General features: G+C 41.4%; 1 protein-coding gene across 3 annotated transcripts in view; it reads left to right on the top strand.

Moving 5' to 3' along the window:
- The window catches only part of SMCHD1 (structural maintenance of chromosomes flexible hinge domain containing 1), a 168,956-nt gene extending 144,108 nt beyond the window's left edge, over nt 1-24,848 (top strand). The window contains exons 43-48 of one of the 3 annotated variants that reach the window (XR_010598829.1): nt 288-397; nt 11,337-11,407; nt 12,186-12,357; nt 18,457-18,615; nt 20,267-20,384; nt 22,094-24,440. Coding sequence is in view for 1 of the 3 variants with exons in the window: in XM_005310383.4 (XP_005310440.2) it covers nt 288-397; nt 11,337-11,407; nt 12,186-12,357; nt 18,457-18,615; nt 20,267-20,364 (610 nt within the window). In the remaining 2 variants the exon portion in view is untranslated. Of the gene's footprint in view, nt 1-287; nt 3,169-5,818; nt 7,699-11,336; nt 11,408-12,185; nt 12,358-18,456; nt 18,616-20,266; nt 20,385-22,093 lie in introns of those variants that run through there. The other 2 variants (XM_005310383.4, XR_010598828.1) reach the window with 2 other exon arrangements.
- Nucleotides 24,849-26,961: the final 2,113 nt, after the last annotated feature.

The following is a 26,961-nucleotide window of genomic DNA, read 5'->3' as shown; positions in this document are numbered from 1 at the left end:
AACAAAAAACATGGTTTTTCAGCTGTTTGTGAAACAGTGTATCAAATCTGGCTTACATAGGACTGTTACATTCAAAAGTAACTCTTTAAGTCAGATCAGTTCAATTATATATCACTAGGAATTTGGGTTTCCTCAGGTGATATGTATTAATGTTGGGAACTTCCAAGTCCTGGCATTGAAGTGTTAATATGTAGATGAAGTATAGTTTCATGTTTCTGATTAGTGTGTCAAAAACAATGGTAGAATAAAATAAAATGTAATTTGTCTTTTTTTTTTTTTTAAACCAGGACTTTACCTCACTTACGAAATGGAAGAAATCACTTCAGACCTATTGGAAACCCTGTATTTGCCAGAGATTTGTTAACATTTCCAGAGAATGTAGAGCATTGTCAGATAGGTAAATGTCACTAAAGAAGTATTATCTTAATTTCTAAACGGAGTAGACACAGAAACCATACCAAATCATATAGTGAGTGATGGCCATTAAAATCTTTACAAATTTGCCTTTTACCAAAGCGATCACATAATTTGTGTTAGAGAGAATGACAGTAATGTTAATTTGCAAATGACAAGAAGATTTTAATGATCACTATCACCAGTCTTCATTCTTGATCGTCATTCTCCTACTTTTTCTTCTATATATTTAATTTTAAAACAAAAACTTCAGCATTATCTCCTAACCTCCAGTTTGTTTCAAAATAATTGGAGTCAATCTTGACACAGTTTTAAAAATATTTTCCAAAGTACTGTTACACTATTTGCTGTTCCTTGTATTTTCAAAACTATGTAGGGTATCATATCACCTCAGACCAAGTTACATCCTAGCTGGATTATGTATAATCATATGTGTGTGTTCAGTACCTGCATCCAAAAAGATTTTATCCTTCAACAATTTCACATTTTAAATATATTAACTTTCTCATCATACCTTTTCTAGCAATATACTATTTCAAACCCTGGCTTTCTTAAGCTTTTAAAGATCTACTCCAAAACTAAATATAATCTAATATTTTTTATCACGTTACCAGTGTTCAAGCATTCCTTTCCAATATTCATCAAAAATCAATTTTCCTCCAAATCTTTTCCCAAAGTTATGCATCTGCCTTCATTTCACTCGGATTCTACTTTTTATGAACGTTCAAATGATAGACTATTGCTTAGGGGTTGGCAATAATTTTCTGGTGTTGCAATATTACAATAAATATTTTCTAACAGTCTTCCAAGGGAAGTAGTAGAAACCACAATGCTTGAAACATATAACGGATGACTGAACAAAGTTGGACACTTAGAAAATCCCTTGTAGGGTATAGTTCTTTCCTGTCAAGGGAATGGACTTGGGAAAAAAATCCATGGATCTTTGAATTCTGTGGTAATGTATGTTTCTTGCTATTGAGAGGATTAACCAATCAAGGACAACATTATGGAAGGAATAGAGAGAGCACTCCTGGAATAAGAGTTCTTTATATGAGTCTTCACAACAGTTGTAATCAGTTGGTCTGCTTAAATTAACACAAGTGCAGTAACTTTACTTCTCTTCTGAAGATTTCAGGAGATAATATTGTGGGGGAAGTATACTTCCAGCTAAGTAATCTTTGAGTAGCATCCTTATGGATGCTCCACTTCAGGTGTGGCATTTTTTTTTCCATTGGAGACTTTCAGTAGCAATGCCTGTTCAGCCCATGCATGCTCCCTAAGCATCCTCATGCCTACACAGAGGTTTTATAGGGCTGTATGGGCCAATTGTCCTCAGTTCCTTTTCAACCACCTGGGCCAGAGTGTTTAGCCTTCCCACTTGGCTATTTGTTAAGCTTGCCTTCTAGTTTAGTTGAGCCCTTATTAGTGTTTTGTTTAGTTTATGTCTTTCATTTGGAGGGTCTTTATTTTATTCCCTCATTTTTCCCCTTACTACCTCCGCCCTCTGGGGGGAGGGAGCGAGACCCTTTCCCTCCTTTACATGGGTATGCTGGGATCACCAGGATTCAAGCACTGTCTCACTTGCCCAAACACTATCCTGCTCAGTGACAGACATTCCTGTTATATTAGTCTCTGGGGGACATGCTCATCCCTCAAAAGTGTAACTTCTATGTAGCCCTCAAGAACAGGACTAGAAAAACGTTGACAGACTCAAACTTTTCAAGATGGAGCGCTCTCTTCATCATGCCTCTGATTCAGGTCAGGGGGCCCATTGTGTGCATCAGCCACCAGGTGAGCTTATTGCCCCGTCTGTATCGGCACCACATTCACCCAGACCTTTGAAGGAGAAATCATCAAAAGGTACTGGGGAGGCCTCTAAAAAAAGGAGTTCCAGTTCTCCTTATAGACAGTCTATTTCAAAAATATCTCTGTCTCCACTGAAACTAGCTGTTTCTGAATCCTCCATCACTTGTTGGGTACTATTGAGACTTCAGACTCCTTCAGTACTGATAGATCTCCAAGACACTGAGTTCATCTAGGAACTACGGTTCCAAACATACTTTGATGCCTAAACAGTCTTTTGTACCACCTAAGCATGATTGAAGCAGCAGGGAGAAACAGACCTGCTACTAGCAGTACCAATGGACCTTCCTATGCAACCTTTTGTGCCTAGCCACATGACCACCTCAGTACCACGGAAGGTTAAATTGCCTCAGGCGTCACACTCTTTGAGGTATCCAGAATCATTGGTACTCACACTTCTACAAAGGACTCATCAAAGTAGGTTTCTCTTCTATCTTCATTCTCTCACCTGGTACCACAGGACTTTAGGTATTCCAAAGATCTGCATGTCTCTGATGAGCCAGTATCTCCCCTTTTAATGGGTACCAAGCGCCTATCAGTACCAGGATTGTCAGGGTCACCAGAATTACAAATCTTTCTGGTACCACTGGATTTTCCACCAGTTTTGGAGCAAGGTAGGGCTCCTCTCTGGACATCGCAGAAGATTTTTTTATCTGATTCCCATGTCTCTATCCAATATTCCCCTAGCTATCGCTACAGGGCTCCCTCCCTGATACTTACAGGGAGAAGGACTATTCATGTGAATGGCACACTCCCACTCCTCCTCCATAGTATGAACATCAACGGGTGCCACCTCCAGTGCCTTATCGCCCCCTCTCCCCTCCCACTGGGGACCCGTGGGACACTTACCATCAACAGTGTTGGTCTCTCTCAAAGGAACTATTGGAACAGGTTTCAGAGTAGCAGCCGTGTTAGTCTGTATCCGCAAAAAGAAGAACAGGAGTACTTGTGGCACCTTAGAAACTAACAAATTTATTAGAGCATAAGCTTTCGTGGACTACAGCCCACTTCTTCGGATGCATATAGAATGGAACATATATTGAGGAGATATATATACACACATACAGAGAGCATAAACAGGTGGGAGTTGTCTTACCAACTCTGAGAGGCCAATTAATTAAGAGAAAAAAAACTTTTGAAGTGATAATCAAGCTAGCCCAGTACAGACAGTTCTGCGGTGACCTAGAATCCTACTTTCGACGTCTCCGACTCAAAGAATATTTCCAACATACCTCTGAACAGCATACTAACCCACAGAATCCTCCCTACCAGCACTACAAAAAAAAAAAAGGATTCTGCGTGGACTCCTCCGGACGGTCGAAACAACAGACTGGATTTCTACATAGATTGCTTCCGTCGACGTGCAAAGGCTGAAATTGTGGAAAAGCAACATCACTTGCCACATAACCCCAGCCATGCAGAACACAATGCCATCTACAGCCTCAGAAACAACCCTGACATCATAATCAAAAAGGCTGACAAAGGAGGTGCTGTCGTCATCATGAATAAATTGGAATATGACCAGGAGGCTGCTAGACAGCTCTCTAACACCACATTCTACAGGCCATTATCCTCTGATCCCACTGAGGATTACCTAAAGAAACTACACCGTCTGCTAAAAAAACTCCCTGACAAAGCACAGGAACAAATCTGTACAGACACATGCCTAGAACCCCGACCAGGGGTATTCTATTTGCTACCCAAGATCCATAAACCTGGATATCCTGGACGCCCCATCATCTCAGGCATTGGCACCCTAACATCAGGCTTGTCTGGTTATGTAGACTCTCTCCTCAGACCCTACGCTACCAGCACTCCCAGCTATCTTCGAGACACCACTGACTTCCTGAGGAAACTACAATCCATCGGTGATCTTCCAGAAAACACCATCCTGGCCACTATGGACGTAGAAGCCCTCTACACCAATATTCCACACAAAGATGGACTACAAGCTATCAGGAACAGTATCCCTGATAATGTCACAGCTAACCTGGTGGCTGAACTTTGTGATTTTGACCTCACCCACAACTATTTCACATTTGGGGACAATATATACCTTCAAGTCAGCGGCACTGCTATGGGTACCCGCATGGCCCCACAATATGCCAACATTTTTATGGCTGACTTAGAACAACGCTTCCTTAGCTCTCGTCCCCTAACGCCCCTACTCTACTTGCGCTACATTGATGACATCTTCATCATCTGGACCCATGGAAAAGAAGCCCTTGAGGAATTTCACCATGATTTCAATAATTTCCATCCCACCATCAACCTCAGCCTAGATCAATCCACACAAGCGGTCCATTTCCTGGACACTACTGTGCTAATAAGCGATGGTCACATAAATACCACCCTATACCGGAAACCTACTGACCGCTACACTTACCTACATGCCTCCAGCTTCCATCCAGGACACACCACACGATCCATTGTCTACAGCCAAGCTCTAAGATATAACCGCATTTGCTCCAATCCCTCGGATAGAGACAAGCACCTACAAGATCTCTATCAAGCATTCTTAAAACTACAATACCCACCTGCTGAAGTGAAAAAACAGATTGACAGAGCCAGACGAGTACCCAGAAGTCACCTCCTACAAGACAGGCCCAACAAAGAAAATAACAGAACACCACTAGCTGTCACCTTCAGCCCCCAACTAAAACCTCTTCAGCGCATCATCAGAGATCTACAACCTATCCTGAAAGATGATCCTTTACTCTCACAGATCTTGGGAGACAGACCTGTCCTTGCTTACAGACAACCCCCCAACCTAAAGCAAATACTCACTGAACAAAACCACTAACCCAGGAACCTATCCTTGTAACAAACCCCGATGCCAACTCTGTCCACATATCTATTCAAGTGACATCATCATAGGACCTAATCACATCAGCCATACCATCAGGGGCTCGTTCACCCTGCACATCTACCAATGTGATATATGCCATCATGTGCCAGCAATGCCCCTCTGCCATGTACATTGGCCAAACCGGACAGTCTCTACGCAAAAGAATTAATGGACACAAATCTGACATCAGGAATCAAAATACTCAAAAACCAGTGGGAGAACACTTTAACCTGTCTAGTCATTCAGCGACAGACCTGCGGGTGGCTATATTACAACAGAAAAACTTCAAAAACAGACTCCAACGAGAGACTGCTGAGCTAGAATTGATATGCAAACTAGACACAATCAACTCCGGTTTGAATAAGGACTGGGAATGGCTGAGCCATTACAAACATTGAATCTATCTCCCCTTGTAAGTATTCTCACACTTCTTATCTAACTATCTGTACTGGGTTGGCTTGATTATCACTTCAAAAGTTTTTTTTCTCTTAATTAATTGGCCTCTCAGAATTGGTAAGACAACTCCCACCTGTTTATGCTCTCTGTATGTGTGTATATATATCTCCTCAATATATGTTCCATTCTATATGCATCTGAAGAAGTGGGCTGTAGTCCACAAAAGCTTATGCTCTAATAAATTTGTTAGTCTCTAAGGTGCCACAAGTACTCCTGTTCTTCTTTTTATTGGAACAGGCAGTCCCCTACTTCAGCCTCCTCAGTTGCAAGAGGAAACATTTTCCACCCACCACCATGACCTCATCTTCCCCAGATGAGGCTGTGTTGCCTCTTCCTCCTTCCCTGGCCATGAGTTCAAAGAATTGCAGGACGAGGTGAAACAGATTGCAGGGCTCATTGCATATCCAACTAGAGGAGGTCCAAGAATCTAAACATAAAATCTTGAACATTCTGCAAATGTCACCTTCTGTGCACAAGTGGCTCTACCCATAAATGAAGCCCTCCTATATTGTGCCTAAACCATCTGGCAGACCCAGCAATGGTGCAACCCACACACAGAAGACTTGGTAAAAAGTACTTTGTCCCAGCACAAGACTCGAAATTTTTATTTTCAGATCCTGCACCCAGTTTTTGGCAGTTGAAGCTGTAAATGAACACTGCAGACAGCCATGACCGGGACCTTTTTGGCTGTAAAACCTATTAATCTGTGCCCTTGCAATTTAGGATTGTGAATTACCAAGTGCTCATGGCAAAGTACAATCACACCAATTATTCAAAATTTACTTCTTTTATTGAACATCATAGCTGAAGGTCAGCTATTGGCTCAGACTTTGCTATTAACCTCCTTAGATATGGCTGATGCGGCAGCACACTCCATCTCCATGGCTACTATTATGTGGCAGGCATCTTGACTGCAGCTCTCAGGATTCCCTAGGGAGTTTCAGGACACTGTTGAGGACCTTCTTTTTGGTGGAATCAAACTCTTTGCAGACAATTGACAGATAATTGCAGACCTTGAAGGATTCCAGGGCCACATTTCAGTCACTTGGAATCTACATGTCTGAAAGCAAACATAGCTTTAGTAGATCTCATAGCATCAGATTTTATCCCACACAATTATTGGGTTTCCAGCGACCCACTGAGCCACACTACATCTGTTTAAACCATGCAGCCACCCTCAACTTCAAAGCATCAATTTTGACAGACTGGTTGAGGGTCCCGATCAACCCCAGTTTATGATCTTTCTGCTGCATCAGTTTACCCACCTTCCTCCCTTTAGGAACCGCCTCTTCCACTTCCAGCTGGCATGGGAGCAAATTATACTCCAGGGGGGATTCTGCGCCACTGCGCACACAGAATTCATGTCCCTCACAGATTTTTTTTTTCTCAGCAGAATATAGATTCTGCTGGAGAGGTGCTGCAGTTACACTTTTCACCCACCAGGGATTGCTGTGGCGCCAAAAAATAAGGCAGCCAACTGGCAGAGAGGCTTCATTCCTCACTGCAGGGCTGGGTGAGGAGGCACACAATGGACAGAGCAGGACACACGGATCTGCCGGGGGGTCATAGACTGGGGTTCAGAACAGCTAATGCGGGGGACAGACTGAGGCGAGGGCTCAGGAGCTAATGGAGTGACAGCATTGAGCCAGGAACTGATAGGAGGGGACTGAGGAGTGTGGCTGCAGGGGCACATGGGTCTGGGGCAGATGTGCCTGACTGAATGGGAGAGGCTAGGGGTCTGCATGGGGGAGGCTCTCCAACTCTCTAACAATTCCCCCTCCCCTCAAAATAAAAACCTGTTCCATTCTTCTCCCTTCCCACCCACCCCCACACACAACAAACCTCCAAGTTCACTCCTGCCCAGCGATTACTTCCCTCTCCCTCGGATCATCTGTTACCCCTGACTCCGCAAGCCTTTCCACTGCTTCTGAGGGGTGCGCAAAAAACATTTCTGTATTATAGTTTAAATTAATTATTACTGAAAGTTCTGTATTAATATGCCAAGTATGGAATCTATTTGTCAAAAAAAAATTCCTAATTTATTTTTTTTTGGTCTGTATTGTTACAGACATACTTGCTGACAGGTATTTTGAAATAAATTACCAAAATAATTGAAACTGGTGTGATTAAATTGTGTTATTTTGACAAATAAAATATTGCAGAATTTTCAAATATGCACAGAATTTTTAACTTTTTGGTGCAGAATTCCCCCAAGAGTAAGATTACATCAGGCAGTTGGGTGCTGGTGGTCATTAGATCAGCTTACTCCATCCATTTCACATCTTTCTCCTCCCCAGCCCCTTCCCTGTCCCTTTGCAGGGACCTCTCTAATGAGTACTTGCTGAGACAGGAGATTGACTTCCTTCTACATTCAGGAGCAATAGAACGGATTCCTGCACAGAATGGGGGCCAGGGGAAGGGGTTTTACTCCCAGTACTTTATGGTCCCAAAAAAGAATGAATGTTGAAGACCTTTTCTAGACTCTTAAACAGCTTTGTGAAAGCACAAAAGTTCAAGAAGGTGACTCTTGCAGCTGTAATTCTATAGTTGAATCTTGGTGATTGGTTTTCAACCCTCAACCATTAACATGCGTATTTCCATATCGTAATTCACCCATCTCACAGAAGTTCCTTCGCTTTCTGGTCAGCCAGGACCACTTTCAATATCAGGTACTCCCATTTGCCCTTTTCTCTGCTCCAACAGTATTTTTGAAGGTGCTGGCATTGGTCACTACCTATCTTCATCAAAAGCCAATAACAGTCTTTCCATACCTCAGGGATTGGCTGATCAAGGGTTGGGTCTTACAAAGTTCTTTTCACCATAAAGACAGCCTTGTCTCTGTTCCTCAGGCTAGGTCTCCAGCTCAGTATCAAGAAGTCCACATTGATTGACACCTCTACAGAGAATAGAATTCATAGGGGCATCCCCAGATGTGGTAAGAGTCAGGACTTACCTCCCCATGGACAGGTTCACAGCTCTATCAAACTTTATCACAGTGATTCAAGGAAGCCTGCAAACTTCAATAAGTAACTATCTCCAACTTTTGGGACATATGGCAGCTTGTACCTTTGTAATTCATCATGCAAAGCTTTCCTTTTGCTGCTTCCCGGTGTGGCTCAGAACAGTTTATTTGCCTAACAGACACAATCTAGACAGACCCATATCACTTCCTTGTCAAATAAGAGTCTCTCTCAATTGGTGGAAGTACCTTCACAAAACCTATACAGGAGTCCCTTTTATCCAATCATCTCAAACCATCACCATAACGACAGAAGTATCTTTGTTGGGCTGGAGAGCAAATCTGGGGACACATACACTTCAGGACAGATGGTCTATCCAAGGATCTCGTTTGCACATCAGCATTGTGGAACTGAGGACAGTCAGGAATGCCTATGTTCACTTTCTCCCATTAATCAGAGACAAAATCATGACAAACAATTTGGCTTGCATGTTTTACGTTAATCATTAAGGAGGAGCAAGATCCCCTTCTCTCTGTGCCAAAGCAATAAAGCTATAGAACCAATAGAACCAATCACATTTTCATTTCCGTGGCATAACTTCCAGGCATACAAAACATCATAGCTATTGCTCTTCACAGATGCTTCTCCTATGATTGAGTGGCACTCTCAATCATGTCTTTCTGACCTGGGGTTTCCAGAGATGGAACTTTTTGCCAACGAGAAGTTCAGATAGCTTTGTTCAGGAGGATTGTGAGGCCTTCACTCACTAGGAGATGCCTTCCTCATCCCATAGATGAGGGGACTTCTTTATGCATTTCCCCCAATACCTCTAATATTAATAGTTCTAGCATGGCCAAGACAGCCTGGTATGTTTACCTGATTCACCTGACTGTTTGTGGGCAATCAGCCTTCTGTCCATTTCTTATCTCTTCTCTCAAGATGCCAGTCAGACTCTTCACCCTAACCTGGGAATTCTTTTCCTCAAGACTTACTGTTCTGCAGAGGTACAACAGGTGCTGTTGATGAATAGTAGGAAAAATTCCACATGATATACTTACCTTCAAAAATTGAAGAGATTAAACCATTGGTATGACCAGCAGCATCTTTCATCCACTCATTCTTCCCTCTCAGCTCTTCTGGACTACCTCCTGAAATTGAAAAAGACAACATTATCTGAGTTCCATCAGAGTCTGCTTGACTGATATAATGGTCTTTCCTTCCCCAGTTGAGCATTTCTTGGTGTTCGCTCATCCCACAACAGAGTGATTTATCAAGGGGTCGAGGAAACTTGTCCCCCAGATTAAAGAACCTGCTCCTGTTTGGGATCTGAACTTAGTACGTAAGTATCTTATGAGGCCTCCCTTGAGCCGAGTGCGATCTGTTCTCTCTTTAACCTATTCATAAAGATGGCCTTTTTGGTGGCTATCACCTCTGCCAGAAGGTGTGGCTTTAATGGCAGACCCCCCATTTACTGTTATTTCCCCCAAGGACAAGATTTTGTTATGGCTACATCCTAGGCTCTTACATTAGATGCCATCTGAGTTTCACATAAACCAACTCATCCATCTTTCAGTCTTTTTCCTGAAACCATATCAGTCCAGGATGGATGCTACCTTATACACCTTGTACATCAGGAGGGTGTTGGCTTTTATCTGGATAAAACCAAGCCATTCAGGAAGTCTCCCAGACTGTTTGTTTGTAGCAATTGGTGATAGGTCCAAAGGGTCCACGATCTCAATCCAGAGACTCTCCAGGTGGATTTCTGGTTGCATAATATCTAGTTGTGAATCTACCGATATACCATCTCCTTCTAGGGCAGTGGTTCTCAACCTATTTCCCATTGATGCAGCCCAGAATGCGTTATGTGGACACATCCAATACTACTTGTATGGCCCTGAGGATGTCACATGGGCTGCAGCTCTGTTCTGATTGGACCACAGGTTGAGAACCATTGTTCTAGGATATTAGCCCATTCCACAAGACTTCTCTCTGCCTCTGTGGGGTTACTCAAGCATGTTCCTATTGTGGAAATTTGCAAGGCTTCAACTTGGACTAATAGGGACATGTGTCTTTGATCAGAGATTTTCAGTAGCAGTTGCCCGTTTGGCTCGCGCATGTGTCCTGTACATCCTCATGCCCCACATTAAGGCTGTACAGGGCTGCACAAGAGAACCAGCCTGAGTTCTTTCCACCACAAACTCACACAGAAGAAACTCTGAAAGCAGAGGGGAAGGAGTTGGATATTGGTGCATTTATAGAGTTACATGTCTCAAAGAACTCAGTTACTGCATGAAGTGAGTAACCTCCATCTGTGTCCTAGACACAGAGGCAGTCCTAAAACCTTAGTAAATCTTCTGTAATAAAAACTGCAATTAAATAAAAATACACTAAATTCTGATGGGCTGAAATGCAAAGGAATTGGTTATATGTAGTCCCTTTTGCCTCCTTCCTACAACTCGCAACTTACATTCAGAATTTTCTTACATCATAAATGTCACCCTGAGCTTCATTATTGTTCATTTTTTGTCTTTTTGCCAGAGAATTACGTTGTAAAAAGCTGTTTTATATTTAAATTACAATAGATATAGCATTTTAGCTACAATATAGCAGATACATTTTAAAAACTCAGTTAGTGGTTATGCAAGCTTTTATTAAGAACTGGTACTGCTTCTCTTAAGCTGTTGTTTTGAGTTGTCAATATCATTTTGGACATTTAATTTACTATAGACTAATACCTGTTTAAAGTATTTTATTGCTGAGAAGTTTCACCATTTGAAAATTCATTAAATTTACAGTGTTCGGGATGCTCTTAGGTGACACCATCATTATTGACAATTTGGATGCTGCCAATCATTACAGAAAGGAGGTATGTACCTTACCTTCAAGTGTTTGTGTATTTGCTTAAAGAAAATCCTGTTGGGTTACAGATTCTGTATACTTATAAATGTAAAGGGACAGATCCTAAACTAGTATAAATTTTCATAGCTTCATCAACTGAACTGGAGCTATGACAATTTATATTAGCTAATGATCTGCCCCAAAATGCTTTTCATTCAGAAATCCCAATGCACTTTACAGTGGATGCAGTCTATAGTATCAATGTTGACAAAATTGTCTGGGTTTTTTGTTTAAAAAAAAAAATACTACTATATGAATGTTGTAGTATACCATGGAATTTACCCTTGAGCTAGCCAGATGGTGTGCTCTCTGTCCTTAGACTCTCCGTGAAATGCTCAGACTCTTGCTTGGAGTGGAGGGGGCATGCCGAACATGCCAGCCTGACTGTGAGCTCTATGCTCTGGCCGTGCAAGGGTCAGCTGGCTGTGAACAGGCAGATCATAATTCACCTTCCAAAGTGTCTGCGAGTGACAGAGTATGCAGGGTAGGCACTTTAAAGGAAATGTAACTATACATTTAAATTGAGCAAGTTTGCTCTGTAATTTTGAGATGCAATAGACATGCCATTTTTACAGAATCACCTTTTAGTGTAGACCACCTGCATTGTAATGTAATAAAGGTAAGTATAAAACTGTGGGGTCCACCATGACTGGCCCACCACTACTGATGATTAAGCTTTTCCTTTTAACAGATTTACTATACCTACATACTTTTTACCTATGAGATTTATTTTTATACCTGTGTAGGTTGTAAAAATCACACATTGCCCAACATTATTGACTAGGGAAGGAGATAGAATTCGCAGCAATGGAAAGTTTGGAGGCCTTCAAAATAAAGCTCCTCCAATGGACAAACTCAGAGGAATGGTATTTGGAGCACCGATGCCAAAACTTTACAGTACGCTTTCTGGACAGATAGGTAAGTTCACAAAGTAGTGATAACGCCCCAAACATTATTTACTGTGATGTTACTTGTATATGTTTTTTATTACATCTGTTTAAGGTAAGAAGTGATACTTTAAGTTAGGTATAAGGTTGTCTTTTAAAGTATTACTGTACAGTCACTTTTTTATGACTACAAATTGAAAATTTGGCCTTTAAACTCTGTCAAAGTGTTTCTTCAAGAAAAAGAGAAATAAAAAAAAAAATTTGAAATGTTTCCTGTTTTATAGGTGTTAATAGTAAGAGAGCATTGTGATGGGTTATCCCCCCGCCCCCCGGGTGCAGTCTGGGAGCCGTGGGAACCGCTTTGCCTCCTAACCATTCAGCTGGGCTGGTCTCTCTCACACTGCTCTGCTGGTGATTCAGCCAGCCTCTCCAGGCCCTGTTATCATCCAATACGACAGCAAGTGGTACCACACACCCAACCAAGTTACTTGAGTGTTTTACCTAAGCCACTCAAGGATAGACAGAGAACAACAGCCAATTTTCCAGCTCCCCAGCCTTTCACCTTTGCTGGAGTATAAACCCAATATTATACTGTCTTGCACTGCACAAGGATCTGTACAATGCAAGCTCATTAGTATAGTTCACTTTGCTGTCGATGTGGGAAAGATATGCACAACAAGCCTGGGGTAACCAAGCTGAGATTTTCACAGACATTTCACTTAAAGACACACTCGTTAAAATAAAACATAAAACAAGTTTATTAGCTACAGAACGATAGATTTTAAGTGATTATAAGTGATAGCAAACAGATCAAAGCAGATTACCTAGCAAATAAAACAAAAATGCAAACGGAGCCTAATATACTAGATAGATAGGATACAAATTAGCAATTTCTCACCCTGATTGATGATACAAGCAGGATTGCAGATTCTTAAGGCACAGACTGTAATTGCTGTGCAGCATGGGTTCGCCTCCCCCGTTCCAAGCCCTTTGTCTTTCAGAGCGTCTTTCAGGTGTTGAGTTATGGGGGAGTGAAGACAAATCATGATGTCACTCCCCATCTTATTCAGTCTCTCCATATGGCAGGAACCCTTCATTTCAAGCTAAGTTCCCAGCCCCATTTTTGGGTCTCAATTTCTTTGTCAGCCTCTATCCGTTTAAGTTCCAAAATTCTCTGGTGTGCGGCTGCTTGCCTCTGCGCCTCAATTTCCAGCCATTTTAATTCCATAAGTCTTTTATATTTCTTTTCTTTTTCTTCTGCCTGCAATCTGCACAGCTCCAATTTCATGAAAGTTTCACACACACTCATTTTCCTGCTTTTCTATCCCTACTTCCCTTGCCCGAAATAAGCAAACAGAAAATAACAAGCTGGTAACATCCTTTACTCATCTCTTGACTCCTTGACCCACTACACTTAACTTTCACTTAAGATCTCCGTCAGTGTATGAAGTGCAAATCTTACTCAGAACAACAAGCTGTGTGGTTCACCCTGCTCGACTACGCCACTGTCACTGTGCCTCAGTGGGTCACAACTGAGAATACCAAATTCAGGACAAACTGCTGGAAAATAGGGCAGACATACCCCAAAACTGGTGGTTATGTATAAGAAATACCCAATCAGCAACAAAAGTAAATTTCTGTCTCAAAATAATGGCTAACCAGAAGTCAGAAAAGCAGTCTCCTAAGGTATCCCAGTCCTTGTAACCACCAAAAACACTAAACTTAATGATAAGTGGTTATTTAAAGACTAGATGCCATTGGCAGTAAAATGTTTTTGAACTGCATGGTGGAAAGCATAACATCCAACAAATGGATTTTGGAGGTCTTCGTATCCGGTTGGCTCATCCATTTCACATCCATCCCTCCCTCCTGTCCCTCTTCCCTGTCCCTTCAGTGACCCTTTTCACAATCAGTTGCTGAGACAAGAGGTGTATTCTCTTCTACATTTAGGAGCTATAGAACCCGTCCCAGCTCAGCATGGGGGAAGGGGTTTTATTCCAAGTACTTTCTGGTTCCCCCCCCCAAAAAATGGAGGATGGAGACCAGTATTAATCTCAGATGTCTGAAAAACTTTGTGAGACAGCATATATTCATGATGGTGACCCTTGTCACTATGATTCCCTCCCTATATTCCAGGGAGTGGTTTGCGATCCTTGGCCTTCAAAACACCTATTTTCATGTTGCAATTCACCGCTCTCACAAGAGGTTTCTTCACTTCAAACTCAACAACAACCATTAGTACAAAAGATAGATTTCATAGGGCCTTCTCTGGATGCAGTAACAGGCAGGGCTAACCTACCTACAGACAGGTTTCTCACCCTGAAGCAGGAGTAGTCCATTATTTTTTGTCAAGGTCCAAATTTCTTGGTCAAGGTATAGTCAAGGTCCAGATTCCAGAGAAGAAAATAATAAAAATAACAATAATATAATAAATAAATAAAAAGATTTCATGGTCCATTCAAAAGCATCTGGTGGTCTGAAATTGGCCTGTGGTCCGCCTATTGACTACCCCTATCCTAAAGAATCTCATCTCAAAGATTCAGCTCAGCCCTCAAACCTCAGTAAGGCATTGTCTTCAACTATTGGGGCACGTCACAGGTGTCCGCTCAACATGAGCAGTGCCTCATGTTGGCCACTCTGGGGATTAACTCTGCTAGCTTGCGCTCTCTCTCTCTCTCCGTTGTTGGCTTCTCCCATCTTGTCTGACTCTGCTTCCCTGCTCACTCCTGGGTCTGCAGCTTCCTCTCTGTGGCCTACTTCCCTGCAGCCTTTCCCAGAAGCAGCACCCCACCCCCGCAGCCAGCTACCTGGCTTTATACAGGCCCTGCCTGTTCCTGCAAAGGTGAGCCTGTCCTTAATTAGCTGCCTCCAGCTTGAATCTCCCCCGCTTGCAGCCTAATTAAGCTGATTGGACCCACTTGGCCTAATTCAGCTCTTACAGAGCTAGTGTGGAGAGTCCACCCCATCACAGGGCACATGGCAGTTTGCATCTGTGTAACCCAAAACGCCAGGTTACATCTTCGATTACTCAGGGATGGCACAGGACAATCTATATGCCAAAGAAGCACATTCTGGACAAGCAAGTGTCTGTACCCAGCTGGGTTCTGCAGTCAGTGGAAAGACCCTTCAGAGGTCTATGCATGAGTCCTGTTTATTCATGATTCCCCAACCACTGTGATAATATCAGATGCTTCTTTTTTGGGATGCAAGGGCACATCTAGTGCCTCACTCAATCCAGGGCAAACAGTTATCCCAATAGCAGCTTTTCGACATCAATCTTCTGGAGTTGAGAGCAGTCAAAAATGCTTGTTTTTACTTACTTCCTCTGATCAGAGCCAGATCAGTCGAGATCATGACAGACAACATGTCCTGCATATTTTATATGAATCATCAGAGAGGGGCACATTCCCATTCACTCTGCCAATGATAAAAGTTTGGAATTGGTGCATAGCCAACCAGATAGTTATCTCAGCTTCTTCCAAGTCTCCAAAATACCATGACTGATGATCTCAGCAGGCACTTTTCCCAAAATTATGAATGGGAGCTAGACTCACGAGTCCTCAGCAATATATTCTTACCTTGGGAATTTCCATAGGTAGATCTCTTTGCAACTGCTGCAAACAAAGTGCAAGAAATTTTGCATGCGAGTGCCATCGAAGTCCAAGTTCTCCAACCCGCCTTTTACAGTGTTTTTCAAGTAAAAGCTATAATCACAACCACATCCAAAGTTTCTACCTAAGGTGTCTTCTGAATTCCATGTTAATCAGACCATTCATCTCCCAGTTTTTTCCCCCCAAATCTCATCAGACTAGACAAGAAGATGCTTTCCATACCCTGGATGTAAGAAGGACATTAGCCTTCTATCTGGACAGAACCAAACCATTCAGACAGTATCCTAGACTTTTTTTCAGTTGCAGACAGATCTGCTGTCTCTACCCAGAGACTTTCAAGATGGATCTGAGCCAGAGTATTATTGCATGTTATGACTTGGCTGACATTCATCTTCCTTCTGAACTGATAGCTCATTCTACAATGTCACAATCTACTTCTGTGCATTACTCAAAGATGTTCCAGTTACTGAAATCTGCCGAGCTGCAACCTGGACCTCTGTACATACTTTTTCCAACCATTTTGCTCTGCTTCATGCCTCTAGATCAGATGCTGTGTCTATGCTGAGGGTTAGATCAGCATAGCTGCGGTTCTGAGATGCGTGAATTTTTCACACCATTGAGTGCCATTGCTATGTCAGCCTAACTTTTAAATGTAGAGCAAGCCTCAGTAGTTTCAGCTTCATAGTTCTAAAGGAGTAAATAATAGTGGAGTAGACACCCTGATTTTCAGTAGAATATGACTCAGAATACACAAGAGTAGCAGATCTGTTAGATAAGGAAGTGCTATCTTTCCAAGTCATTTTTCAGAGTAGACTGATACTTTTAAACTAGGGCTGTCAAGCAATTACAAACATTTATTGTGATTAATCGCATTGTTAAATAATAATAGAATACCATTTATTTAAATACTTTTGTATGTTTTCTACATTTTCAGATATATTGCTTTCAATTACAACACAGAATACAAAGTGTTCACTTTATATTTTTTATTATAAATATTTGCACTGTAAAAATAAAAGAAATAGTATTTTTCAGTTCACTTAATACAAGTACTGTAGTGCAATCTCTTTATCATGAAAGTTGAACTTACAAATGTAGAGTTATGTACAAAAAATAACTGCATTCAAAAATAAAACAATTTAAATCTTTAGAGCCTACAAGTCCACTGAATCCTACTTCTTGTTCAGCCAATCACTAAAACAAACAAATTTACATTTTCAGGAGATAATGCTGCCCGCTTCTTGTTTACAATTTCACCTGAAAGTGAGAACAGACGTTCGCATGACACTGTTATAGCCAGTGGCACAAGATATTTATGGGCCAGATGCACTAAAGATTCATATGTCCCTTCATGCTTCAACCACCATTCCAGAGGACATTCATCCATGCTGGTAACGGGTTCTGCTCAATAACCATCCAAAGCAGTGCGGACCAAAGCATGTTCATGTTCATCATCTGAATGAGCGGAAGGTTGATTTTCTTTTTTGGTGGTTCGGGTTCTGTAGTTTATGCATCAAAGTGTTGCTCTTTTAAGACTTCTGAAAGCATGCTGTACGCCTAGTCCCTCTCAGATTTTGGAAGGCACTTCAGATTCTTAAACCTTGGGTCGAGTGATGTAGCTATCTTTAGAAATCTCACATTGGTACCTTCTTTGTGTTTTGTCAAATCTGCAGTGAAAGTGTTCTTAAAATGAACAACATGTGCTGGGTCATCAGCCGAGACTGCTATAACATGAAATATATGGCAGAATGCGAGTAAAACAGAGTAGGAGACATACAATTTTCCTCCAAGGAGTTCTGTCACAAATTTAATTAATGCATTATTTTTTTTAACGAGCATCATCAGCATGGAAGCATGTCCTCTGGAATGGTGGCCGAAGCATAAAGGGGCATACAAATGTTTAGCATAACTAGCACGTAAATACTTTGCAATGCCGGCTACAAAAGTGCCATGCAAATGCCTGTTCTCACTTTCAGGTGACATTGTAAATAAGACGTGGGCAGCATTATCTACAGTAAATGTAAGCAAACTTGTTTGTCTTAGCAATTGGCTGAACAAGAAGTAGGACTGAGTGGACTTGTAAGCTCTAAAGTTTTGCATTGTTTTGTTTTTGAGTGCAGTTATGTAACAAAAAAAATCTACATTTGTAAGTTGCACTTACATGATAAAGAGAGTGCACTGGAGTATTTGTATGAGGTGAATTGAAAAATATTTTTTTTTTGTTTGCCATTTTACAGTGGAAATATTTGTAATAAAAAATAATATAAAGTGAGCACTGTCAACTTTGTATACTGTGTTGTAATTGAAATCAATATATTTGAAAATGTAGAAAAACATGCGAAAATATTTAATAAATTTCAATTGGTATGTCTGTAGGAAAGTTTACCTTGCCTGTATTATGTCTGGCAGTCTTTTTTATTAGTGGCCGTTTAAAATAATACCCACAGTGGGAGTTTAATTATTTAACAGTTTTCCATGTTTTGTGTTTTATTACCCTTTTGTTCTTTATCTCCTATTAGATCTTCTTCAGCAATACCGTACAGCAGTGGTCAAACTGCATAGTGTTAATCAGGATCTTCATTTACACTTAGAGTCCCTTAATACTCCAGAGATGCAAAAGAGAAAACAGGAGCTTGCTGAACAAGAGAAAAGTCTCAAGCTAATAGAGGAGAAACTGGGTATGTTATATTAACATTTTGTTAACACCCATTTGTCTCTCTGAGGGGGGAGAACAGTCAATGGACTAGCATACTTCCACATGTATTAATTTTCAGAAAACTAGAGAAACCAAACCACAAAGGCAAGGTTATGAAGTCATTTCACAAAGTGAGTTTTTACTTTAAATTGAGAATTAGGTTCTTGATAATGGTTTCTAATTTTTTTTCAAGGAAAATAATATAAAAACTACTTGCAGTGCACTGTTATGCATCATGATCCAGATATACATTTTCTTCCAAGGTGTCTTTAACTGACACCTTGAAAGAAAATCTTATTTTTATGTTCTAAAATGGCTTGCGAACAAGAGATTATGATCTCAGTAATAAGAATTGCATAATTTTATTATTATTTTTGTTTGCCAATGTTAAGAAAAGCTGCTTGTTGAAATGACTGCACAGCAAATAGTTGGACTGAGGGTGTTTCCCTAGCAAGCTGTCGCGAGGAAAGCGCGCCCCGTCCCCTTTTGGGGCAGGGTGAGGGTTATTATTTCCTTGCAGCTGAGTCTGTGCGATTCTCCTTTGTCTCAGGATAGCATGGCCCAGGGGCAAAAGTCAATATAACTACCCTCTCCTTCAGGGCTGCGTGGCCCAATGGCCAGAGTCAGTAGGGCTGCTCTCTTCAGCAAGGCCCAAGTCAATATGACTGCATGGCCTAGTGGACAGAATCAGTATGGCTGCCCTCCTGAGCAGGGCTGTGTGGCCTAGTGGCCGGTCAGGCGAGTGGGTCACCACCTAAGAGTGGGTGGCAGCCAGATAGGGGACCCGGGCCCTCCCTGCTCCACCGGTTCCCAGCTCAGGGCCTTGGCAGTGGCAAGTGTGCTTGCCACTGGGTTAGTGGAGGGGTCTGTCCAAAAGACGCTGACACCACCTGGCACAATGATTAATTCCCCCTGAGCTACTCTGTCCCTCATGCAGTGGTCCTGGCGTCTCCAAGGTCTTTGGGTTCCTTGGCCTATGCTGCTCTCAGCAGCTCTGTCACTCCTGGGGCGTCCACAGGAGCGTGGGTGTTTGCCTGGGTCTCAGTGTCTCTGGCTTCCACTGCCTGGGGCCTCACCATTTCCCAGGCTGGAGCCCGCAGCGTGCTTCCTCCCTCCACGGTGGTCAGCCTTCAATGAGCTGAGCTGCTCCCTTTTATACCTGGTCTCCAGAGCATGGCCAGCAGGCCTGGCCTCCTCAGCCCAAAGGGTGGAGTTAACCCTTGCAGTACCAGTGCGGGGCAAGTGCACCCCATCACACAAGGGCAAAACATTTTTTGACCCTTTTGTTTGTTTTTGTTTTTTTCAAGACCATAATTCCCTAAAGACAAACTTTCCAAATGTAAGAAATGTTGAGTTGATGTCAAACATTCCTATAACATATATGAATAATATGGAAACTAAGCATTTATTCTTGGAGACCTACAAGTAAAGTTTATAAGTGATTATTTTTGGTCTATTTTCCTTTCCTTTAACCAGATTTTAACATTAAGAAAGCAACCTTATTTGTGTTGAATGGCAAAACTTACCATTTTGAACTTTTTTTTATGATTTGCACCACTGTTTTATGAACTATTATATAAACAGGGTGAAAAAAGGTTCTGTTTTTGATGTATTTTTATTTGTACTTCTCAAAGGCATGACCCCATCAGGTAAAGGCACTGAATCATTACTTCCGCTAGAAGCACTTGATATGTCTGACAGTCCCACTCCTCCAAAAAGAATGAGAAGATAAACAGTAAAAAAGGTATATAGGTAAGTCTATCCTGAGTTCAGTCATTACTTTCCCATATACTAAACTAAGAGAGAAAATTGGTTTATTTCTGCCTCAGGAAGAGGAGTGCTTTTTTTTTTTTTTTAAATAACAATCATGTATAGTCGCCAACCACTAAGATAGATTGTCTGTAGGAGGCAGACTTCCCAAGAGACTTACAACTTCCTGCAGAACTTGTGCTGTAATATAAGTTCTACAGAAAGTCTTTACCAACCAGGTTCTGCTCCCCTCTCTGACAGCCTCTTTGGCTGTCATCATAGCTGCTCTTGCAGAGAGCCAGCGTTTCCTGCTCTTCAGCTCCGTCACCCCTTAGAAAAACTTAACATCTACCTAGAAACTACCCAGGTATCTGGGTCAGACATGGGTATATGTGCATTCCTACATAGGCTGCTTCAAACAAGTGTCTGAGGTAGGATCTGTGATACCACATGATGACAGGAAAGACAAGCAGCTGACACACACACACACACACCTCTCTCTCTCTCTCGTCAATACCCTGTTTCCACATGTCCCTACAATGCAAGGGTCCCCCATGGAGCTCCACATTGATAAACGTATGCATAACCGTTGAGTGGTCTCCATATTCCTCCCACCACTCCCGTTTTGCAGTGAAGCCATGCCACTTCCACTGCCAAGGGAGCCTCTGCACCCATAAAGAAAATGGCAAGAGTTGATCCTTATTGATTAAATGTGTGTTTTGCTTTCTGACAACCCAATTTCTCCTCTTTGATGCTACTGAAGCAAAAGCTGAATTTTTCGACTGAGTTTACTACTCATGAAAGATGCCCAGCACAACTGCCAGAGAATTCTGCAGTTCTGTTAGAAGAGCCCCCTTTTATGTTTTGCATGGAGTTTTGGGATCAACAAGTTCCAGACTTTGAGGGATTTACTTACCTCCCTCTCCTATGGAATTAGTGTTAATCTGTGAGAGGACCTAGATCTGTCCCATAAATCAGGATCAGTGCTTGCTTCGTTTCTAAAGAAGAATCAAGCTTCCTGCTTTTCAATTTTATACCAGTGAATGTCTCTTTTAGATTGGGTGCTGAATATTTTGTAAGCCAAAAACATTCCAAGAATGATGTAAGTGTACAGTTTTAAGATGGTAGGGAGAGTTACTTTTTGTTCATTTCCATTTGCCATTATAATCCTTAGAATTAAGTTATGTTAGTTTTATACTAGATTATGGTTACATTTTTGAGACCATTTAAATTTTTGATAGCTGTATTCTGTAACAGTATGATCTTACTATATTACTGTGCCACATTGCTTTTTTTACTATTTTCATTTGTTGGTTATTCTTTTCCTCCTCTTAATTATTGCCTAAATGCAAAATTTAAGTAGCTAGCCAATGGAGAGGTCTAAACAATATATCAACCTGCTACCACCCCCCATTTTTATCAAAATAACTACAAGACCAGTGATAAGTATAAAAGTAATCCATTTACAATATTAGTAATTCTATTTTACTCTTATGATCATCTCATCATGTTATTCAGTCATAAAGTCAGTCAATACATCAAAACAATCTGGGGTGATTTCTTCTTCACAAATTTTGAAACATACCTGAAGCTAATGTAAATTACCATAGCTCCATTGAAATGGATGGACAATTTACATTAGCTGAGGATCTGCCCCTTTACATCTATTATAGAATTGGTTTATAAACACTAATACCATACTTTCTCTTTAGTTCAGAAGAATATCGCCTCTCCTATGAAGAAGCAGCAGCCAATGCAAACCTCCATATCAGAATTGAGTGGGACCCTACAGAAGGGAAAGGCATAGACCAGTCAGATTTGATGGAAAGTAATTGTGTATTGAAAAATGTAAATAAGCTCTAATTTTTTGTAAAGTTAATTTTTATTTCTATAAAAGCTTCCAGAGTTTTTAGTTTCTTGAATGTGGAAAAGCTTTAAAATATACCTTTGTTTATTTATGCAATAAAATTGCTGCAATACAAAGAGCACTGCAAATACAATATATTGTGGTGATTTAAGGCTGCAGTAAATGTAATGAAATATGATTTTCATTTTGAAAGTGTCTTAATATGTCTTGGATAAGAGGTAATTCTAGATTGCCCTGTTCAGGTAGATGAAGGAAGTAATAATTCTAAGGCAAAAATTATATGGATAGAGCAACAGTACATTGAGATCCAACCAAAGCAGAGTCCTTAGGCAGTTGACTTCAAGCCAAAGTCTAAGGTTCTGTCCAAGGAGTGGAAACTAGGGGTTTGTGTACCTCAGATGATATCAACAGAGGAGGCAAGGTTTGTCTTTAGCCACTAGACGTAGAACTTACATTGATAGAAGGCTGTATTTCCATAGTATGGCTTGACAAAGTGAGAGACTTTATGGGTGCCTGAAAGAATCTTCTATACATAAAGCTGGAAATTACATTGCTGGTTGTGATCGCCAGGCATTTTTTTGTTGTGATATTGTACTGATATAAACTATTATTATTTGCTTTACTGCAGTCCCTATAATGTGCTATTTGCTTTCTGTGCAAATAGGAATACAGTTCTTGCTCCAAAAAGCAAACAGTACATGACAAGCAAAAGACAGTGGGTGGTGAAAAGAGAGAAAATATACAATGAAAGGATTTTTTCAGATTGTCAGCTGTTCCCAGTTATCTGTCTATGTAGCCATTGTTAGTTAACCAGTTTCTTTTCAGCATCATGATGAGAGAGGGATGGGAGGCTGTATTTGTAGGAAGGGAGGGTAGTGGCCTTACAAATTCTGAGTTGAGATCCAATGCATGAGAAATGACATGGAAGAAAGCACAAAGACAGTTGTAAGAGAAGCACACAAACAGGTCATCGAGTCTAGTCCCCTGCCTTCACTAGCAGGACCAAGTAGTGATTTTGCCCTAGATCCCTAAATGGCCCCCTCAAGTATTGAACTCACAACCCTGGTTTAGCAGGCCAATGCTCAAACCACTGAGCGAGCCACTGAATAGGGCAAGCCAGAGATATGAAGGAGCTTGAAAGTGAGAACCAGGAGCTTGAATTTGGAACAGTTGGAAAGTAGCCAGTAGAGGCAATTGAATGGGGGAAGACATAGAGGCGAGGAAGAAGATCATAGCAGCTGAATTTCCTATGGACTGATGGGGACAATGAGTGTCAGAGGCCTGAGAGGAACAGGTTACAGTAATCAAAATAGGATATGGTGAATGCCTGGAGAAAAATTGTACATATGAAGACAGAAGTTAACATTTTGAAAGTGCGTAAACCTTACTGACTTTCACTAAATCACTTAGCTGCCCTGGAAAATTTTACACTGAAAACTTCGGAACTTAAAAATGTTTTGGAGGACGAATTAAGATTTGGGCATGCCTTGGATGTGTGACGCAAATGAAGGGGAGGAGTCAAAGATGACCTCCAAGTTCTTCAGTTGAGTCACATGGATGGTGGTCATGTGGTCAATATATGACAAAATAAGGAGTACTGGGGGAGAGGTGAGGAGCATGAGTTCAGTTTTGGCCAAACTGAGTTTAAATAATTGGAGACCGGCTGAAGGATACAGGTCAAGAGTGGAAAGGTAGATTTGTGAGTCAGTGTAACTGTATGATGAAGATTTAGATGAAGCCATGTGAGCAGATGAGATCACCTAAAAGAAAGGATGTTGAAGGGAGTGAAAGGATCAAGAAGGGGTCCTGTGGGTTACACAAGCCTCAACAAATCCGTTCCTGAGGTCAAACTTGATATTGAGAACCCAGGTTTCTTCATTACCCATGGCAGTCTTCAGACTGAGACATTGGAGACATTTATTTGTTCTCACTCAGCAACAAGGAAGTTAGATACCATTTTAGGCTGAAGCATACTGTGCAACGCTATCTAGGAGAGTAACATTTGCTCTCTTTCTTAGCTGAACTAGGGTAAGTTGGGAACAAAATGAGTAACTTCAGGAAAAGCACCCTTTTCAGTGATCGTGGAGAATGCTGGTCAGTGGTGGACATTTTCTAAGTGACATTTCTAATTAAAAAAAAAAAAGGACAAGTATAGCACTTAATGATCCACATTTATCTGTAGAGTTATTCCAGGCATCAGTTTGTTCCACTGCTTATTTTTCTTTTTAAAAATCACATATATTAACTGCTGCAATGTAAAATTAACTACAAGTGTAATAATAAAAAGTACTTCAATCTGGTTAGAGTACCAGCCAGCTCACATTTAATGGCTATCAGAAAAATAGGAACTAAAGGTAAGATGCATGTCTGCTTCCATATAAATTTCATTCTAGCCCCTGAAATACATACATTGAAGCACAACAGTCCATTTGGGCTTACACACTGCTTTTTTGTGTGTTTATACAGTATGTATAATTTATTAGAACAAGGAAAAATTGCACTGTACATTGTTTTCTTATGAAGTTAAATAGCTATTTAATACAAAAGGTTTGAATTTTTATGTAATTACACATCTAGATAATAAACAGACTGAACTGAAACAATATAGCTGTAAAATATTTGGTTTATTCAGGACCATTTATAATTATATAGTTTGAGTCCCTTAAGAGAAGCATATCCCATGAGGGGGGAAGAGCAGCCAGATTCCAAAGAGAAAATTGGACAAGTCTTGTAGTTTGGACATATCATTAGCTTCTTTTTAGTATATGTATGAAATGGGGCACCAGATGGCAACAGTAGTCACTATACTGATTATTTTATTTGAGGCAAGAAAAAAAGAATATAAACTAGTGTGAACTCCTGTGTAATTTAGGCCAAAGAATGTCACCCAATAATTTCTACATCAAGCCCACAACTTCTGTTGATGTTTAGCATATCTTTTAGAAATATATCCAGTCTTGACTTAAAGACAGCAAGTGATGGAGAATCTACCATGTCCCTAGGTAAGTTGTTCCAATGGTTAATTACTCTCCCTGTAAAAAATTTGTACCATGTTTGTAGTCTGAATTTGTCTAGCTTCAGCCTCCAACTATTTGATCTTGTGTCTTTTTCTGCTAGATTAAAGAGCTGTCTATCAGAAATCCTTTACCGTGTAAGTACTTGTTACACCATGATCGAGATCCCTCATAAACCTCTCTGGTAAACCAAATAAATTGAGCTTCCTTAGTTTCTCACTATAAAGCATGCATTCCCAATCTCTAGTCATTCTTATGTTTTCTGAATCCTTTCCAGTTTTTCAAGATCTTTTCTGAAGTGTAGATATCAGAACTGGATGCAGTATTCCAGTAATGATCTTAATACCATAAACAGAGGTAGTAAAATATCCCTACTCCTACATGATATTCCCTTGTTTATCCATCCAAGCATTGCATTCGCCCTTTTAGCTACAAAATTGCATTGAGATCTACCCTAAATCCTTTTCAGAATCACTGCTTTCTAGGAAACAGTCTCCTAGTTTATAAATGCAACCTACATTATTTCTTCAAGTGGTGGTCCTTATGTATCCATGTACACCATGCAGCTGAGACCATAAAATCCTGCAAGTAGTGTCCATTAGTTGGTCCATGCCTGCACCCTGTAGCTCCTTATGCTCAGAACGGAGGGCATAAGGGGAGGTGCAAACTGACTGCCTCTCCTCTGGCCAGGCAGGGTTACCCTCCAAGAGATTTCTGGTCAACAGTGCTTTGGGGCTCCCACCAACTAGCCTTCAACCATTCATACAGACCCTATTGGGGTCCATGAGATCCTTATGACACCCTGGATCTGTGCAGAAGAGTCTGTGCCAAAGAGGCAATTGATTCACCACCTTCGTCTCGGTCTGCAGTCTCAACCTTCCACAACAGTTTGGCTGTGCCTGAGACTCCTGGGCCACATGCGTGAGCTAATTCTGTGAGACCACAAGCTACCTCAATGGCATTCTTAAGTGACATCTCAATATTGGACATTTGCAGGGCCACTTTGTGGTCGTTGATACATATGTTTACAAACCATTGTGCCATGACCATGGCATCCAGAGCAGATGCAAACTTTGAGAAGGCGGTCTTGTAGTCCTTGTTAAATAGACTCCAAGCCCCACCCTTCCTGGGTACTGCTTTTGAGTCTCCTAAGTGGAATACGTGGCTGCATCTACTCAAAAAAGAAATGGTTACTTACTGTAATTGTGGTTCTTCGAGACGTGATGCAGTCATGTATGCCAGTGGTTCTCAAACTAGGGCCGCTGTTTGTTCAGGGAAAGCCCCAGATGGGCTGGGCCAGTTTGTTTACCTGCCGCGTCCGCAGGTTCAGCCGATCATGGCTCCCACTGGCCGCGGTTCGCCGATCCAGGCCAATGGCTGCAGAAAGCAGCGCGGGCCGAGGGATGTGCTGGCCGCCGCTTCCTGCAGCCCCCATTGGCTTGGAGTAGCAAACCGCAGCCAGTGGGAGCCGCGATCGGCCGAACCTGCGGACTCGGCAGGTAAACAAACTGACCCGGCCCGCCTGGAGCTTTCCCTGAACAAGCGGTGGCCCTAGTTTGAGAACCACTGATTTATGCCATGACCCACTTTCCATCCCTCTCTACATCGGAGTCTAATCTCTGACCATTAAATGTGAAGGAGCTAAACGGGGGTTGAGATAGCACCACCTCATATAGCTAGGGGAGGGTCTTTGGCCATA

This window comes from Chrysemys picta, chromosome 2 (genome assembly GCF_011386835.1).
Source record: "Chrysemys picta bellii isolate R12L10 chromosome 2, ASM1138683v2, whole genome shotgun sequence".
In the NCBI taxonomy this organism is placed as follows: Eukaryota; Metazoa; Chordata; order Testudines; family Emydidae; genus Chrysemys; species Chrysemys picta.
The sequence above is the reverse complement of the archived record's forward strand: the minus strand, read 5'-3'. Positions and strand labels throughout refer to the sequence as shown.